Source organism: Lissotriton helveticus, chromosome 3_2, assembly GCF_964261635.1.
Source record: "Lissotriton helveticus chromosome 3_2, aLisHel1.1, whole genome shotgun sequence".
NCBI classification, from domain to species: Eukaryota; Metazoa; Chordata; class Amphibia; order Caudata; family Salamandridae; genus Lissotriton; species Lissotriton helveticus.
Window position 1 is genome coordinate 492,274,811 of NC_136062.1, and position 20,060 is coordinate 492,294,870.

A 20,060-nucleotide genomic window follows, 5' to 3' on the forward strand; every position below is an offset into this window, starting at 1 on the left:
AGCTGCCTTCAATCCTTGCACGCTCCTCTTCCACACAGCCCCAGCTGCCTCCAATCACTGCATGGCTCCTCTTTCTCACACTCCCAGCTGCCTCCAGTCTTTGCACGCTCCTCTTCCACACAGTCCCAGCTGCCTCCGGTCTTTGCACGCTCCTGTTCCACACAGTCTCAGCTGCCGCCAATCGTTGCACGCTCCTGTTCCACACAGTCCCAGCTGCCTCCAATCGTTGCACACTCCAGTTCCACACAGTCCCAGCTGCCTCCAATCGTTGCACGCTCCTGTTCCACACAGTCCTAACTTCATCCAATCGTTACACGCTCCTCATCCACACGGCGCAAGCTGCATCCAATCGTTGCACGCTCCTCTTCCACACAGTCCCAGCTGCCTCCAATCGTTGCACCTCCTCTTCCACACAATCCCAGCAGCCTCCAATCGTTTCACGCACCTCTTCCATACAGTCCCAGCTGCCTCCAATAGTTTCACGCTCCTCTTCCATTCAGTCCCAGCTGCCTCCAGTCTTTGCACGCTCCTGTTCCACACTGTCCCAGCTGCCTCCAATCGTTGCACGCTTTTCTTCCATACAGTCCCAGCTGCGTCCAGTCTTTGCACGCTCCTGTTCCACACTGTCCCTGCTGCCTCCAATCGTCTCACACTTTTCTTCCACACAGTCACCGCTGCCTCCAGTCTTTGCACGCTCCTGTTACACACAGTCCCAGCTGCCTCCAATCGTTGCACGCTTTTCTTCCACACAGTCCCAGCTGCCTCCAGTCTTTGCACGCTCCTGTTCCACACAGTCCCAGCTGCCTCCAGTCTTTGCACGCTCCTGTTCCACACAGTTCCAGCTGCCTCCAGTCTTTGCACGCTCCTGTTCCACACTGTCCCAGCTGCCTTCAATCGTTGCACGCTTTTCTTCCACACAGTCCCAGCTGCCTCCAGTCTTTGCAAGCTCCTGTTCCACACAGTCCCAGCTGCCTCCAATCATTGCACGCTCCTGTTCGACCACTGTCCCAGCTGCCTCCAATCGATGCACGCTTCTCTTCCACACAGTCCCATGTGCCTCCAATCACTGAACGCTCCTCTTCCACAGTCCCAGCTGCCTCCAGTCTTGGCACGCTCCTCTTCCACAAAGTCCCAGCTGCCTCCAGTCTTGGCACGCCCCTCTTCCACACAGTCCCAGCTGCCTCCTGTCTTTGCACGCTCCTGTTCCACACAGTCCCAGCTGCCTCCAATCGTTGCACGCTCCTGTCCAACCCAGTCCTAGCTTCATCCAATCGTTGCACGCTCCTCATCCACACAGTGCTAGCTGCCTCCAATCATTGCAAGCTCTTCTTCCACACGGTCCCAGCTTCCTCCAATCGTTGCACGCTCCTCATCCACACATTTCTAGCTGCCTCCAATCGTTGCACGCTCCTCATCCATACAGTGCTAGCTTCATCCAATCGTTGCACGCTCCTCATCCATACAATGCTAGCTGTGTCCAATCGTTGCACGCTCCTCATCCATACAATGCTAGCTGTGTCCAATCGTTGCACGCTCCTCATCCATACAATGCTAGCTGTGTCCAATCGTTGCACGCTCCTCATCCATACAGTACTAGCTGCCTCCAATCGTTGCGCGCTCCTCTTACACAGTCATAGCTGCCTCCAGTCTTTGCACGCTCCAGTTACACACTGTCCCAGCTGCCCCAATCGATGCACGCTTCTCTTCCACACAGTCCCAGGTGCCTCCAATCACTGAACGCTCCTCTTCCACACTGTCCCTGCTGCCTCCAGTCATTGCACGTTCCTGTTCCACACTGTGCCAGCTGCCTCCAGTCTTGGCACTCCTGTTCCACAAAGTCCCAGCTGCCTCACGGTCCTTGCACGCCCCTCTTCCACACTGTCCCAGCTGCCTCCAATTGCTGCACGCTCCTCTTACACAGTCATAGCTGCCTCCAGTCTTTGCACGCTCCAGTTACACACTGTCCCAGCTGCCTCCAATCGATGCACACTCCTCTTCCACACAGTCCTAGCTGCCTCCAGTCTTTGCACGCTCCTCTTCCACACAGTCCCAGCTGCCTCCTGTCTTTGCACGCTCCTGTTCCACACTGTCCCAGCTGCCTCCAATTGCTGCACGCTCCTCATCCACACAGTGCTAGCTGCATCCAATCGTTGCACGCTCCTCTTCCTTACAGTCCCAGCTTCCTCCGGTCTTTGCACGCTCCTCTTTCTCACAGTCCTAGCTGCCTCCAATCACTGCATTGGTCCTCTTCCACAGTCTCAGCTGCCTCCAATCATTGCAAGCTCTTCTTCCACACAGTCCCAGCTTCCTCCAATCGTTGCACGCTCCTCATCCACACATTTCTAGCTGCCTCCAATCGTTGCACGCTCCTCATCCATACAGTGCTAGCTTCATCCAATCGTTGCACGCTCCTCATCCATACAATGCTAGCTGTGTCCAATCGTTGCACGCTCCTCATCCATACAGTCCTAACTGTGTCCAATCGTTGCACGCTCCTCATCCATACAGTGCTAGCTGTGTCCAATCGTTGCACGCTCCTCATCCATACAGTGCTAGCTTCATCCAATCGTTCCACGCTCCTCATCCATACAGTGCTAGCTGCCTCCAGTCTTTGCACGCTCCTGTTACACACAGTCCCAGCTGCCTCCAATCGTTGCACGCTTTTCTTCCACACAGTCCCAGCTGCCTCCAGTCTTTGCACGCTCCTGTTCCACACAGTCCCAGCTGCCTTCAGTCCTTGCACGCTCCTGTTACACACAGTCCCAGCTGCCTCCAATCGTTGCACGCTTTTCTTCCACACAGACCCAGCTGCCTCCAGTCTTTGCACGCTCCTGTTACACACAGTCCCAGCTGCCTCCAATCGTTGCACGCTTTTCTTCCACACAGACCCAGCTGCCTCCAGTCTTTGCATGCTCCTATTCCACACTGTCCCAGCTGCCTCTAATCGTTGCACGCTCCTCACCCACACAGTGCTAGCTGCCTCCAGTCTTTGCACGCTCCTGTTACACACAGTCCCAGCTGCCTTCAGTCCTTGCTCGCTCCTGTTCCACACAGTTCCAGCTGCCTCCAGTCTTTGCTCGCTCCTGTTCCACACAGTTCCAGCTGCCTCCAGTCTTTGCACGCTCCTGTTCCACACTGTCCCAGCTGCCTCTAATCGTTGCACGCTCCTCACCCACACAGTGCTAGCTGCCTCCAATCGTTGCACGCTCCTGTTCCACACTGTCCCAGCTGCCTCTAATCGTTGCACGCTCCTCTTCCACAGTCTTAGCTGCTTCCAATCATTGCGCGCTCCTGTTCGACCACTGTCCCAGCCGCCTCCAATCGATGCACGCTTCTCTTCCACACAGTCCCAGGTGCCTCCAATCACTGAACGCTCCTCTTCCACAGTCCTAGCTGCCTCCAGTCTTGGCACGCTCCTGTTCCACAGTGTCCCAGCTGCCTCTAATCGTTGCACGCTCCTCACCCACACAGTGCTTGCTGCATCCAATCATTGCACGCTCCTGTTCCACACTGTCCCAGCTGCCTTCAATCGTTGCACGCTTTTCTTCCACACAGTCCCAGCTGTCTCCAATCGTTGCACGTTTCTGTTCCACACTGTCCCGGCTGCCTCCAATCATTGCACGCTCCTCTTACACAGTCCCAGCTGCCTCCAGTCTTGGCACGCTCCTCTTCCACACAGTCCCAGCTGCCTCCTGTCTTTGCACGCTCCTGTTCCACACTGTCCCAGCTGCCTCCAATTGCTGCACGCTCCTCATCCACACAGTGCTAGCTGCCTCCAATCATTGCAAGCTCTTCTTCCACACAGTCCCAGCTGCCTCCAATCGTTGCACGCTCCTGTTCCACACTGTCCCAGCTGCCTCCAATCGTTGCACGCTCCTCATCCACACAGTGCTAGCTGCCTCCAATCATTGCAAGCTCTTCTTCCACACAGTCCCAGCTGCCTCCTGTCTTTGCACGCTCCTGTTCCACACTGTCCCAGCTGCCTCCAATCGTTGCACGCTCCTCATCCACACATTTCTAGCTGCCTCCAATCGTTGCACGCTCCTGTTCCACACTGTCCCAGCTGCCTCCAATCGTTGCACGCTCCTCATCCATACAGTGCTAGCTTCATCCAATCGTTGCACGCTCCTCATCCATACAATGCTAGCTGTGTCCAATCGTTGCACGCTCCTCATCCATACAGTGCTAGCTGTGTCCAATCGTTGCATGCTCCTCATCCATACAGTGCTAGCTTCATCCAATCGTTCCACGCTCCTCATCCATACAGTGCTAGCTGCCTCCAGTCTTTGCACGCTCCTCTTCCACAAAGTCCCAGCTGCCTCCAGTCCTTGCACGCCCCTCTTCCACACAGTCCCAGCTGCCTCCTGTCTTTGCACGCTCCTGTTCCACACTGTCCCAGCTGCCTCCAATTGCTGCACGCTCCTCATCCACACAGTGCTAGCTGCATCCAATCGTTGCACGCTCCTCTTCCATACAGTCCCAGCTTCCTCCGGTCTTTGCACGCTCCTCTTTCTCACAGTCCCAGCTGCATCCAATCACTGCATTGGTCCTCTTCCACAGTCTCAGCTGCCTCCAATCATTGCAAGCTCTTCTTCCACACAGTCCCAGCTTCCTCCAATCGTTGCACGCTCCTCATCCACACATTTCTAGCTGCCTCCAATCGTTGCACGCTCTTCATCCATACAGTGCTAGCTTCATCCAATCGTTGCACGCTCCTCATCCACACATTTCTAGCTGCCTCCAATCGTTGCACGCTCCTCATCCACACATTTCTAGCTGCCTCCAATCGTTGCACGCTCCTCATCCATACAGTGCTAGCTTCATCCAATCGTTGCACGCTCCTCATCCATACAATGCTAGCTGTGTCCAATCGTTGCACGCTCCTCATCCATACAATGCTAGCTGTGTCCAATCGTTGCACGCTCCTCATCCATACAGTCCTAACTGTGTCCAATCGTTGCACGCTCCTCATCCATACAGTCCTAACTGTGTCCAATCGTTGCACGCTCCTCATCCATACAGTGCTAGCTGCCTCCAGTCTTTGCACGCTCCTCATCCACACAGTCACAACTGTGTCCAATCGTTGCACGCTCCTCATCCATACAGTGCTAGCTTCATCCAATCGTTGCACGCTCCTCATCCATACAGTCCCAGCTGTGTCCAATCGTTGCACGCTCCTCATCCATACAGTGCTAGCTTCATCCAATCGTTGCACGCTCCTCATCCATACAATGCTAGCTGTGTCCAATCGTTGCACGCTCCTCATCCATACAGTCCTAACTGTGTCCAATCGTTGCACGCTCCTCATCCATACAGTCCTAACTGTGTCCAATCTTTGCACGCTCCTCATCCATACAGTCCTAACTGTGTCCAATCGTTGCACGCTCCTCATCCATACAGTGCTAGCTGCCTCCAGTCTTTGCACGCTCCTCATCCACACAGTCACAACTGTGTCCAATCGTTGCACGCTCCTCATCCATACAGTGCTAGCTTCATCCAATCGTTGCACGCTCCTCATCCATACAGTCCCAGCTGTGTCCAATCGTTGCACGCTCCTCATCCATACAGTGCTAGCTTCATCCAATCGTTGCACGCTTCTCATCCATACAGTCCCAGCTGTGTCCAATCGTTGCACGCTCCTCATCCATACAGTGCTAGCTTCATCCAATCGTTGCACGCTCCTCATCCATACAGTCCCAGCTGTGTCCAATCGTTGCACGCTCCTCATCCATACAGTGCTAGCTTCATCCAATCGTTGCACGCTTCTCATCCATACAGTCCCAGCTGTGTCCAATCGTTGCACGCTCCTCATCCATACAGTGCTAGCTTCATCCAATCGTTGCACGCTCCTCATCCATACAGTCCCAGCTGTGTCCAATCGTTGCACGCTCCTCTTTCTCAGAGTCCTAGCTGCCTCCAATCACTGCATTGGTCCTCTTCCACAGTCTCAGCTGCCTCCAATCGTTGCACGCTCCTCTTCCACACAGTCCCAACTGTGTCCAATCGTTGCACGCTCCTCGTCCATAATGTCTACCATCCTTCAGAAATGAACACTCCTTGGGCTCCACCATTAGCAGTTACCTGCAGAAAATATATTGATTGCGATTAAAAGTGCAAATTCTGCATCGTCCAACTGCAAATCCGTCATTCCTCTGGAGAACTCAAAGATGGGGTTTATAAACTCAAACTGAAGACCTGGAGGGAACAAGGATGGAAGAGGGGGGGGGGGAGAGAAGAGATGTAAATACATGGGCGAGTCAGTATGATGTTTCAAGGCTGCAAACGTCCATACATCCTCATGTACGGGGAGAGCACACATCCATACATCCTCGTGTACAGGGAGAGCACACACCCATACATACTCATGTACATGGAGAGCATACATCCTCACTTATATGGAGAGCTCACATCCATACATCCCCATGAACACGGAGAGCACTCATCCATACATACACATGTATATGGAGAGCAAACGTCCATACAGGGAAACATCCTTTACGACTCAACTTTTACAACGCAAACCATTACAACGCATTGCGCTGGGGTCGCTCTAGGATAGGGAATAGATTTAATTTACTATCCAACACCTTCCCTAGTGTCCACGGGGACTGGAGTTGGAATAGTAAATTAAACTATTCACTATCCAGCACCCCAAAGCGCTATGCGTTGTAAAGGTTTGCGTTGTAAAAACTGCGTTGTAAAGGCATTCGTGGTAAAAGCATGCGTTGTAATGTCATACATCCATCCATACATACCCATGTACATGAAGAACACACATCCATACATACCCACATACCCAGACAGCACACATCCATACATAGCCATGTACATGGACAGAACACATGCATATATCCTCATATACATGGAAAGCACACATCCTCATATACATGGGAGAGCACAAATCTATACATCCCCATGTACCAGGGGAGCACACATGCATACATCCTCATGTACAAGGACAGCAAACATCCATACATCCCCATGTACATGTAGAGCATACATCCCTATGTACAGAGTACACATCCATACGTCCTCATGTACATGGAGAGCACACATCCATACATTCCTATGCATACGAGAGTACACAGCCAAACATTCTCACGTACATGGATAGCAAACATCCATACATCCCCATGTACACAGAGCACACATCCATACATCCCCATGTACATGTAGAGCACACATCCCTATGTACAGAGAGTACACATCCATACATCCCTATGTACAGAGTCCACATCCATACGTCCTCATGTACATGGAGAGCACACATCCATACTTTCCTATGCATACGAGAGCACACAGCCATACATTCTCACGTACATGGATAGCAAACATCCATACATCCTCATGTACATTGGGAGCACACATCCTTAGATCCTCATGGACAGCACACATCCATACATCCCCTCCCAGGCTCCCAACTGCCCAGGCCTCACCTGCTCACGAGCTCCCCATGTACCTCTCTCCCTTCATGCCTTCCACCTTTGACATCCCTCCCACTGACCCTTTCGCTGTTGGAGTGCTTTAACCCCACTGTGCTGGAGTTTGATGATCGGATGTTTATACGCATGAACCCTTGCGGTTTCTGGGCATCCATACATGCTCCAATGGATCCCCACAGCATGGACACACCAGCCACATACGGCTTTGGGGTACCAACAAGTTATAAACTGAGTGAAGTGCATTTGGGAAAAGTCAAAAGCAAATGGAATGCCAGTTTAGGGCACCTGTTTTTTGTTGCAGGCATCACACAGAGGTGTATGGAAACCTATAAGGAGTATGTTACCCTGTAAGCATCTGTTCTTGACATGTAGCGCTGTAGATTCACATGCTTTGCATAAGTCCGCCATCTAATGTTGGGTTCGGATGATTACAAGTTGTTTTTGTTCCGAGAAGTTTTCTTTGATACTTGATTTGATTCTTGGTAATACTGCGCATCTTAAGATTGGTTTGCCCTGTAAGTATGATACATATGTCTCAGCCATGTGCTGTCCATGCAGTAGTATGATGTAAATATATAAAATGCATGAACTGCAACCTACACAGCGTTTGTGGGAAGGAGGGTCGGCGCATGTGAATCTACAGCAATACATGCCAAGAACAGATGCTTACAGGGTAAGCAACACAATCAGTTCGAGGCATGTCTGATGTAGATACATATTTGCATAGACTATAAAGCAGTCCCTCTACGTAGGCAGTGGTTAACTTGTTGGGGGTGCAGTTGTTTGAAAAATAGTTTTTAGAACAGCTTCGCGACAGTGGTTTGTTGATGTGCAAAGACATCCACACAATAGTGTTTTGTAAAAGTGTGTGGAGTGGACCATGTCACTGCTTTGCAAATATCAACAATAGGAATATTCCCTAAAAAGACCATTGACGCTCCTATTTTCCTAATGGAGTTAGCTTTAGGAGGAACAGGTAGAAGCCTTTTAGCTTTTTCATACCACGTTTGGATGTATTCACCAATCCTTCTTGAAGTTCCCGATTTAGAAATTGCCTTTCCCACGCGAGGAGGTGCAAAGGGAACAAGCAATTGTTTAGTTTTTCTGAATAATTTAGTTCTGTCACTATAATATTTGAGTTTTTTTTTATATCTAAAGTGTGCAATGCTCTTTTAGCAACAGAGTCTGGTTGCAGGAAAAAAACAGGTAAGGCAATGTATTGATTTAAATGAAAATTAGAAACTACCTTTAGGAGGAACTTAGGATCTGTTCTGAGCACTACCGTGACCCTATGTAGTTGGAAGAAAGGTTCGTCTTGGGTTAATGCCTGGATTTCACTGACCCTTCTAAGTGAAGTAATAGCGATTAAAAAGGCAAGTTTTGATGATAAGTATTGCAATTGATAAGAGTGAAGTGGTTTAAAAGGAGGACCTGTGAGTCATGTTAATACGATGTTCAAGCTCCATGCTGGGGCAGGTGGAAGCCTGAGAGGAATGATTATTTTAAGTTTTTTCATACAGGCTTTGATAACGGGGATATTAAATAATGACCAGTGTTATCTATTTTGCAGAAAGGCTGCAATAGCCGCCAGGTGTAAGTGTATAGAAGTGTATGACAACCCTGCGGTCTGTAAATGCAATAAGAAAGTAATCATTGTTTGCACTTTTGCATAAAGAGGGGGTTGATCTTTTGTTTGTGACACATCTTTTTTCATTTAGCCGCATAACATTGCTTCGAGGTAGTTTTGCAAACTTCTTTACGAATGTCCATACATTACTATGGTAAGTTTAGGTACCCAAATTCGAAGACTTCAGAAGCCGTATTGCAATGTTCATTTCCCTGGGATTGGGGTATCTTAGTATTCCTTTGTTCTGCGTGAGAAGGCCGGGCTGAGGTGAAGCTTCTTGGGTTGGACGAGTGAGAGCTCCAGCAGTGTTGAAAACCATGGTTGGCGGCCCATGTTGGTGCTATGAGTATCATTCTAAGGGATGTTTTTCTGAGTTTCCTGAGCAATAACGAAGTAGTGGGCGAGGAGGAAAAGTGTACAGAAATATCCCTGACCAGTTCACCCATAGAGTGTCGCCCTTGAACTGTTGGTGTGGTAGAAGGACCATGGGGTGGAGCTCCCATTCATGGACGTGTTGCTCCGTCCTCCTTAGAAAGTCCGTAATGTGATTGCTTGTCCCTGGGACACGTTCTGCTAGGTTTCCCTGCTAGATGAACAGCTTGCAGCTCTAGGTGATTGATATGGAGAATGATGTGTTTGGAATCCCAAACCCCCTGAATTGTGAGGTTTCGGAGCTGTGCACCCCAACCAATGAGAAAAGCATCGGCTGTGAGAATTATTTGTGGAACTGGGTCTTGAAACAGCCGTCCCTTGGATAGATTGTGTGAATTCCACCGTTTCAGAGGGAAATCTTTGCGGCTGCCTTCCAACACCAGATTGTGAAGTTGACCCTGTGATGTGTGAGAGACATTCTTGGTGAGGTCTCATGTGTAGCATGGCATGTGGAACTGCTGAAATTCAAGCTGCCATCATGCCTACAAGCTGTAGAAATGTTCTGGCTGGGATTTGACTCCCTGTTTGAAACTGTTGGATTAATGTTACTATTTTTTTGTTCTTTTTATTTTATATAGCGCAAACTCGACCCGAAGATATTGGGTATCAGATCGCTTTACATGAGAACCAGTTTCGTTACAGATGGACACAATCATTTTTGCTGGGCACGGGGAGATTAAGTCATTTGCCTAGAATCACAGGATGTTGAACGTCCTTGCCGAGGCTCGAACCCGGCTCTCCAGCTACGAAGTCGACTGCTCTAGCCGTTAGCCTACATCCTCTCCCCAACTATGCTGTGTATTCTGTCTGCATTTTGGTATGCCAATGCTGATTGCGTGTTGAGCATGGCTCCTAGGCCTGATGGTATGCTGGCGGTTGTAGATGTGAGTTCAGTAAGTTGAAGGGGAACCCTAATTGATGTAGTAAGGTTAGGGATTGTCAAGCATTTTGTTTGCAAAGGCTGAGAGGGTTTGCTTTTATTAACCAGTAGTCTAAGTATTGAAAGACATAGATGTTTTGTCTGCACAGATGTGCTGCGACCACTGCTAGACATTTTGTGAATACCCTTAGTGCGGTGGTAATCCCGAAGGGGAAGAACCTTGAATTGATAATGGATTCCCTGAAACAGAAACCTTAGATGTTTTCTGTGAGCAGGATGAATAGGTATATGGAAGTAGACGTCCTTTAGATCTAAGGCAGCCATGAAGTCTGCTATTTGTAACAAAGGAGTGATTACTAGAAGAGTGACCATATGGCAGTGTTACGATATTCTATTCCCTGAAACTGTTTTTCACCTGGTTCTATTGCTCCTTTCTATATCAGACCTTTTACTTCGTGTTCGGGCAGATTTTGATGTTGAATGAACAGTTTGTGTTTGTGAGGTGGGATATATGGAGGAGTAACAATGAGCTCCAGACCGTAACCGCGTTGGATAATATCCATCACCCGTTGATCTGAAGTGACTGATTTTCAAAGAGGGAGAAAGTGTTGAAGACGACCCCTGACAGGTGTTGAGTGGTCTGGGGGAATGGTAAGGAAGCTATTGTTTGTTGTGGGTGTTTGAGTAACGGGTCTTACTCCCTCTGCCTCTTCCTTTAAAATTGTTTCCTCTATACGAACCCATGTAATGGGTTTTTGAAGTAGAGGTTTGTCCCTAGCTTTTATATACTTACCCAGTGTTGTCCAAGGAGGCAGACTTTGCACCCGTTTGTTATTGGGCATATGAAAGGAACCACAGTGAGTGTTTGTTTGGAGCCCCCCCCCCCCTTGATTTTGCGATCTCCGTGTCTTTTTCATTTTCTCAAGGGATGTGTCCACTTGAGGTCCGAAAAGATGTTCCTTATCAAAAGGTTGAATTAGACTAGCTGGTTGTACCTCGGCCTTAAATCCTGAGATGTGGATCCGTGCATGCCTAAGTAGTAGGAGGCTAGTATTTATACCTCTAGCAGCGGTGTCATCTAATGCACATTTCATAGGATTTTAGATCATTGAATGTTGGGAGCTCCATTGAAAACCATGGAGTGCTCTGGGCTTATAATGGCTGGTAGAAGCCCGTAGCTCCAACATTCCAATGTTTCTTTGTTCACAGCTCTGGCTGTGAACAAAGGCTTCAAGGACCCTGAGGGGATTCCAATCCCCTCACGCTTCCAAAAGGCTTTGTTCTTTTTTGTTAGAACATTCTGCCTTCTAGTGGCAGAATGTTCTAATAGCCTTATGGCTCTTCGTAGCTGGGCTATACCGGCTATTAAAGTCCCTCTCCCTTGTTAAAGGCCCGAGCCGACGCTGGAGAGGGACTTTAATAGCCGGTATAGCCCTCTACGGCGGGCTATAAGGCTATATTAGGTAATGAGCTTTCCCTCATTTATAATTTCTTGCCACTTTTTCTGTGTTTGTCTGGGAGGTGTTGGAGGAGCCTCCATGTTGTCCCAGTGGGCTCTACCATATCCAGCTGATAGAGCCTGGCTGTTGGCTATCCGCCAATGGTTAGCTGATTGTGCCGCTACTCGCTTTCCAGAGCATCTATTACTTTAGATTCTTTCTCTGGGGTGGTGCGTCTCTTGATGTTTAGGGGTTAGCTCTCTTCCTTGCATTTGACACTACCAGAGAGCCTGGAGTCAACTGACCTTTAATAAACATAGGATCTGATGTTGCTTCTTACATTCTTCATCGCTGCGTGGTGCTATGATTCTAGCTTTGACAGGGTCTTTAAAAAATGTCGTCTGCACGACGTACCATGCCTTTAAGGAGTGGTAAGTATTGTGCCCACCCCTTTGAGCATTAGATAAAGTTTCGAAAAGACAACCCTCCTCTACTGTATCTTTACATAAGGGGACCTGGTGCAAAGTTCCTGCCCTTGCCATTAGATCCTGATACGCAGAGGCATCGTCAGGTGGTGAGGGTCTGCGGGATAGAGATCAGGGTCTGCATCCCCTTGTGGTTCAATGTCAGTCACCCAGGCAACCCCAGGATGTATGTTTTGTGGTATATCCTCATTGTCCTCACCTATGGGTGAGTGGATAGAGATGTCACCTGCCTTGTGGTGAGTGAGGTGCTGGGGTAGATGGTGGAGGGGGTACTTGTGGGGTCGGTGAAGATGGAATATGGATGTGCAAGGGTCTAGTGGCAGCCTCCTTCTTCTTCTTTACAGGCTGCAAAGGAACGTCCAAAGCCTTTCGAAAGATAGCTCCTTCTTAGAAGAGTGAGGCTCTGCTGGTTAAAGCTCTATTCTTTTAGTTCCAGGCTAATTCTGGAGCCTTTTTTGTTTGGGTCGAGCCACTCTTGAAATTGTTCAAGGATAGGTTTCCGATGGAGATTTCAGTACGAAATCTAAGCCATCCGGAGTGGAAGCTTTGGTTTAGTTGGAGCTGTGGTCAGACCCGGAATGGACTGTTTAGGTCTCGCGACCTATCGATGCGCGCAAGCGCATTGAGCGGAGCGAGAATTCAAATAGCCAAAATCCTCGTCAAACCAAGGGCTTTCTGCTGCGGTTTTGTTTAAGTTCACGTGAATCACGTGATCAAACAAGCACGCGCATCAGCCTCCCTCCCTCCTAATTGCATTTTTTTAACGGCCGCCGCACAGCACATCAAAGGGCTTCGCCCAGCGTGCGCTCTGCGGCTTCTCGGCTTCTCCTCCCCTAATTAGTCATGGCTCAGTTTCCCGGCGCACGCATTTGTTGACATTTTTTTCGCCGCTCTCCCCACTCGGCCCCCTCCCCTGCCTGCCGTGTCGCATTTCTCCTCCCCCCTCCCCTTCTCTGCCTTCCATTCCGTCTTGTTTTAATTTATGTTCCTTCGTCCACACAAATTTTTACTATTATTTATAAGTATTTAGTTTTGCAGCCCAATATCATTGGTGCAACAAGGATATTGTGCTGCAAAACTAAATACTTATAAGGTCCCACAAGCGAGACCTATTGGCAATGCCAATGCTTGTTTTGTTTTGGTGCAGAGAGGCACAGGATGTAAACGGAGAGTTCCTTGGTAGGAGGATACGTGGAGGGACCATTAAGACAGAAACGGAGCAGAGTGTGCTCCACTAGCAGGTCCTTCTCCGAAAGACGTTGGAAATGTAGAAAGGAAGCCGGATCAGGGGTGGCCCAAGGAAGCGAGCCTAAGACCCACTATGCAGAAGGGTGACCGCTCAGACACAATAAAATCACACAATCGCGACATTATTGTAGAGTTGAGTTGTACTGAGGAACTGTAGTGAGCCCGAAGGAGTCTCGACCTGGATTGCAAGATATTACATGTTGCAGCACTTGCGAAAGAGTGAAGCGGAAGGTGCGTCCTACCTGTGTGTCTCACAGGACGCAAGTGGCAGAGGCTGGCCTCTGCTCTGTTCGGACTCAGACAAGGACAGGGAGTGTGTACCTGGTCAGCATCAGCCTGGGCTTTACATGACTGGCCGCAGTTTGTTATTCGGGATCTCTGGTTTTGCTTGAACCACTGTCAGTTCTGGAATTCAATTCATGGCTTCATATGCCCCTGCTTTAGTTCATGCAGCTGTTATCCAAGGTTTGTTGCGTGCCTGTCAAACTCTTGTAGCAGCCTGTGCTTTTCATGTTAGGATGCTCTGAGAAGGGCTTTGCGGGTGTAGTACTGCAGGGTAATTCTGCTGTAGTGCAGTAGAGGTAGTGCGGTAGACGGTGCCAGAGAGGGGAAGTGGTGCTGTTTGGCAGGACTGCATTTCAACTTTTTAAATTTGTGTATTTGGTTGACACCTGCCGAAAGCGGAGTGATTCTGGGGGCCAGTTTGTACTGTGGAGTCCAGGATGTACAGATGTGTTATTGGACATTCAACAACAGGAACCATCGCCTGCTCTGTGCTCCTGGGAGCTTCACTGTTTCTGTGCTACTGCTTTACTCTGAGTGTAGGAGTGCAGTGCCTCCTAACCCTACTCATCCACCTAAGATTCCCAGCCTCTCTTGTGCTTTCCTGTTGCTGGCGCGTCTGCTATGTGACCTCTCTGTAGGCACGTCCCCGTCCGGCTGTTGGACGTGGACTCAGGTGCTCAGAGACACTTTGTGTAATATATAAACAAGGCGCTATTACACTACAACATGTTGTCTTTTACTGAACTTCCACTAGGATGTTCTGGCCTAGCTGGTCACTCGTTGAGTGATTCGGGACATGTTGCTCCCTCACCAGTGCTTTGTCCCCCACCCCCTTTGTCCCCATGATGGTCTTCTACAGGATGACGTGTGGGGTGTGGGGCCTTACACTGATTCAGGAACAAGGGTCGCGATCTGCACTCATTCTGATATTTGTAGATGTCAGATCATTCCGACATCTACAAATATGGTGATAAAAGTGCGAACAGACTTTCCTCTGTCTCCAGTCGCACCCTTACTCAGAGTGCATTGGTTTCCTCTTCTTCTTTAGTGAAGTGCCATAGCTGAGTCTGGCCATCCAACCACCCATGGGAGCTCTCTCTTGAAACACAGACCAAGGAGTCTAACACGTGCGCGAGTCGGAGGGCCCAACGTCTGTCTGCAGAGCCTCACCCCATCGTTCACCAGACAAAAGGTGGCCTTCACGCCCTCCCTCCTAGAGACCCTCACCCCTCACCTCCAGGCACTGACCAATCAACGTCACTCACTCGTCCCACAGACCTGCAGCACTTTCCCCCTCACTTCTTTTGACTCCTTGTCAAAGATCTCAGCTCCCCTTTCATCCCCTTGACAGACCCCCTGTTGCCCTTCACTGCACATCAAACCCTCTCTGAGACCCTCTACCAGCCATAAATGACCCTCAGAAGACCCCTGCTGCTGAAGGACGTCACTAGGGCTCCCACTTGTCTGTACGTCAGAGAGGAAGGACAGAAACACTGCCCTACTCTCATCGCTACTTCAAAATATCAACTCCCACGATAGCAGCCAGGTGCGCATACGGACCTGAGTACTGATTCACTACTCTAACTCCACATCTACGCGCCTTGATGATATAGTGCACGGTGATTTTGAGCAGTCCATATAAGTGTAGGGCATTTAACAACTTGATGTCTGCCCCGCACTCTCTCACTCCACGCTCAGCACTCAGCAGAGACCGTGGGCACGTCTGCCGAAGCCGCAGCATAGAACGCCAGCCCAGCAGGTCCTCGCTCGGCTGCCCCTGGTTTACTCAACTAAGTAGGGAGTTCCTACCCAGCTCCTTCTACAGAAAGGCCTTCACTCATTCCCTTCCTCAACAAGGAGCTGTTGAGGCTAGCTCTACGTCAGAAGAAAGCCATTATTGCTACCTCTCTATTGTGTGGGTGGAACCACATGAGAGTCATCAAACAATATAATATTGAGATTGTTAACTATGCTGATGACACGCAGTTGATCCTCTCCTTGGAGGGAGATCACTCAACTTCTTTGGAAGTATTTCACAACTGCCTGTGAGATACGGCGGGTTGGCTGAAGGCTAATTCCCTGCAATTTAATAACGGAGGTGTTATACTGCCCAAGGGCCAGGGTTCAATCTGTTCTACCCTGCAACTTCTGGCCTGTTGATTTCTCTCCATCGGTGCAGCCTTGAAGGCGGTGCGGAACCTGGGTGTCATGTTTAATAGCCATCTTACCCTGGAGACACAGGTTTCGAAGATAGTAGCTGGCTGTTTGGCCATTATTAGATTTCTCAGGAAAATCCTTCCTCCGCTGCCGTACTCTGCTTGGGTAGATGTGGTGCGTTGCACCGTGCTCAGTAGGTTAGACTACTGTAATTCTCTGTTGTTGGAGTCCCCAAGCTACCTTATGGATAGACTCCAGAGAATTCAGTCCGTGGTGGCAAAATTAGCCCTGGGGTGGCCGACAACATCATCCTCTTCTAGGGGCTCAGATGCACTGGCTCCCATTGAGACAGAGAGTCCAACTCAAGTCTCTCTGCTTGGTCTTTAAAGCCCTCCATGGGTCGGGTCCTGCTCGTTTGCAAAGGAAATTTGTGTGGCATACGCCGGCCCGTAATCTTCGATCCTCCTCGGCTAGATTGGTGACAATACCTAGGTTTAAGAAAGTCAAAGCAGTAGGAAGATCGTTTGGCGTGGCCGCAGCGAAACTGTGGAATGCCCTTCCGGCTGAGCTTAGACACACCCCTTGACCTCCTTCTATTTAGGAGGAGCATAATATCATGGCTATTCCCGAAGCTCTAGCTTGTCATCAGTTTGGCCCCCCTCTGATATGCCTTTTTAGGTGATAGCGCGCTTTAGAAATGAAATGAATAAATAAATAAATTAAATAAATAAAGAGTACACCCCTAGATCAGGAGTCATTCAGTGCTAAATGTCCTCCCACACAGTTAAGTGCCCCCCTTCAGCAGAGCGCCCCCCCCACAGTTTAACATTCGCACAAAACTGACTGACTTCCACAGAGTTGAGTGTTCCACCAGAAGAGGGTCCTTTCACTCTGCATAGTTTACTAGACCACTGAGATACAGTGCACCGTTACCTACCTGAGTGAGATAACACACAGATTTGGGTGGCACTGGGAGACACCCCCCCACCCCCGAAACGAATGCCCCTTGAGAGCCGAGCGCAACAACTCATCAGAGCACAGATGCCCTCAGAGCTGAGCAGCCCAAGTGGAAGCTGGAACATCACCTGCTTTTGCAAAGTCCTCTCGATTGTAGCTCAGGTCCTTTAGGAAGGTCACGCTCTCAATTTGCGGGTTATATCGTCGCGATGTCTCCAGCAACATCACCTAAAACCAATATCACAGAGGTCACTAAAGATGCATCTGGACAAGTGATCCCACACCCGAACCCAACCCACCTACATCACCTACAATCAGGGTCACAGGGTCTTCCAGTGTCAGAGGATTTTCCAAAACGTGTCCCATCACGGGATCCATCGTCCACCCCCATCCCACCAACATCACCTACAACCAGAGTCAGAGGCTCATCCAAGGTCAGAGGGTCTTCCAGGGTCAGACGATCTTCCAAAATGTGTCCCGTCAAGAGATCCATTGTTAGCCCCTCTCACAAGCAACATCACCTAAAACCAGGGTCAGAGGGTCTTCCAAAGCATGTCCCATCAAGAGATCCATTGTTAACCCCTTTCAAAACCAACATCACCTAAAACCAGTGTCAGAGGGTCTTCCAAAGCATGTCCCATCAGGAGATCCATCATCTACACCAGCCCATCCCATCACCTACAACCAGGGTCAGACGACCTTCCAAAATGTGTCCCATCAAGAGATCCATCGTCAACTCCCCTTCAAATCAACATCATTTAATGCCAGGGTCAGAGGGCCTTCCAAGGGTGGGGGATCTTCCAAAATGTGTCCTGTCAAGTGATCTAACATCTAAACCCATCCCACAAATATCACCTAAAACTAGGGTCAGGGGGTCTTCCAAGGTCAGAGGTCTTCCAAGGTCAGAGGTCTTCCAAAACATGTCCCATCAGGTGATCTATCATCTAAACCCATCCCAACAACATCACCCACAACCAGAGTTGAAGGTTCTTCCACGGTAAGAGGGTCTTCCAGGGTCAAAGGATCTTCCAAATGTGTCCCATCCAGGGAACCACCATCTAAAGCATCCCACCATCCCCACCTAACACCAGGATGAGAGGTTCTTGAAAGGTCGCAGGATCTTCCAAAACCCATCCCGTCAAGGGATCCATCGTCCAAACCCCTGACACCATCATCACTTACAACCAATGATTCTCTGGTTAATCAGCCTCTTCTCCATTTTGGCAGCATTCATCCCAACCAGAGGCTTCTGCCAAACACAATACCCAAAGAAGCATTCGGTCAATCCTGTCCCACCCCTGGAGCGGACACCCAATCCCATCGCACCAGTGATGCACTCATTCAATTTCATCTCACTTAAGGCCATGCCAAGTGATTGGTCACGTAATCCTATCAACGAAGCAACCAACTTGATATACTGACTACAGCAGGTGAACAGTCATGCAAACTCCTCAAACGAAGGGACGAGTGTCCTAAAAACACAATACATCATATCTACAGTAGTTTATGGCAGAGTGTACAGTTAACTAGCGTCAAAACGTTGAGGCAGTGCCCGACATCAGCTCCAGTGATTTACAGTACATTGCTTCAGAAGGAGAATGTTACTTACCCTGTAAGCATTTATTCGTAGCCTGTAGTGCTGCATATTCACATGCTATGCATACTCCTGCTAACTAGTGTTGTGCTTGGACTTTACGAGTTGTTTCTCTTGAGGAAGTCTTTTCCTGCTGATGTGACGTTGAGTCTCTACCGCCTCGAGGGAATGCGCATGTCCAACGGCTCCTTTGTTAAATTGTTAATTTTTCCCCAGCCATGTTGGCTGTCTTGAAGGATAGTAGTTACTGTTGAACAGGCATGTAACATGCTGATTATATATATGTATAGTGTGTTGTATATGTGTACATTTGACACCATCTCATACTTGCCAGTGAGGCGGAAAGGCGCATGTGAATCTGCAGCACTCCACGCTATGCATAGATGCTTACAGGGCAAGTACCGTCCTCCGTTCATAGCATGTGCTGGCTGCAGATACACACGCTATGCATAGATGCTTACAGGGTAAGTCCCGTCCTCCGTTCGGAGCATGTGTTGGCTGCAGATACTCAGGCAATGCATAGACTGTATAGCAGTACTCCTGTCGCGGTGACTCAAGGCCATTCGATGGTGCAGTTGTTTGAAAAAAATCTGCGTTTGCCGTATCAAGATGGTTGTCTGGCATGAACATCCACACATCAGTGTTTTGTAAAAGTGTGCGGGTTTGTTCATGTAGCCGCTTTATAAATATCTGTTTAAGGAATAGTTCCTAAAAAAACCTTTGATGCCCCTTCCTTTCTTGTGGAATGAGCTCTTGGAACTGTTGGTAAAGCTCTTCTAGCCTTTACATAGCAAACCTGTAAGCATTTAACAATCCATCTCGCAATTCCTGCTTTTGAGATGGCGTTACCATTCCTAGGGTTTGACAAAGCTATAAACAGCTGTTGTGTCTTCTAAATGTCTTAGATCTCTTCATGCAGTAGATGAGTGCTCTATTCACATAGAGTGTACAAAGGGCCCTGTCTGCGAGGGTTTACGGTTTTGGAAAGAAGACCGAAAGATCCAATGTTTGATTTAGGTGAACAGGAGAGATGACCTTTGGGAGAAATTTTGATTTTGTACGTAGACGAACTTTATTCTGGAAAACTTGAAAATAAGGCTCTTCAGTGGTTGGTGCATGAATTTTAATAACTCTTCTTAGGGAAGTTCTAGCTACAAGGAAGGCTACCTCCCAAGAAAGGAACTGCAGAGGACACGGGTGCAGTGGTTCAAAAGGTTTGGAAATTAGTTGTGTGAGCACAACATTTACATTTCATGAAGGGACTGGAGGTGTACGTGGCAGGATTCCTCCAGGATTAGTCTCTGTAACCCTTCCATAAAAGCTTTGATAACTGGTATTCTTAAAAGTGACTGATGTTGCGATTCTGCAGATAAGCTGCAATTGCTGCTAGATGCCGTCTTATGGCAACTGTTTGCTAAATGTGACTTGCGGAAGTGTAGCAAGTAGCACACTAGTTGTTGTACTGTAGGGGCGCAAGGGTCTATGTTCTGAGCCGTGCAATGGTGGCAAAATGT

General features: G+C 49.0%; 1 protein-coding gene across 3 annotated transcripts in view; it reads right to left on the reverse strand.

Annotated features, from left to right (window-relative positions):
- Window positions 1-20,060, reverse strand: part of NR1H3 (nuclear receptor subfamily 1 group H member 3) — a 333,706-nt gene that overhangs the window by 24,285 nt on the left and 289,361 nt on the right. For all 3 annotated transcript variants that reach the window (XM_078684465.1, XM_078684464.1, XM_078684466.1), the window contains 2 exons: window positions 17,081-17,180; window positions 6,082-6,195 (listed from right to left, as the gene is read on the reverse strand). In XM_078684465.1, the coding sequence (XP_078540591.1) occupies window positions 6,082-6,195; window positions 17,081-17,180 (214 nt within the window). The remainder of the gene's footprint in view (window positions 1-6,081; window positions 6,196-17,080; window positions 17,181-20,060) is intronic.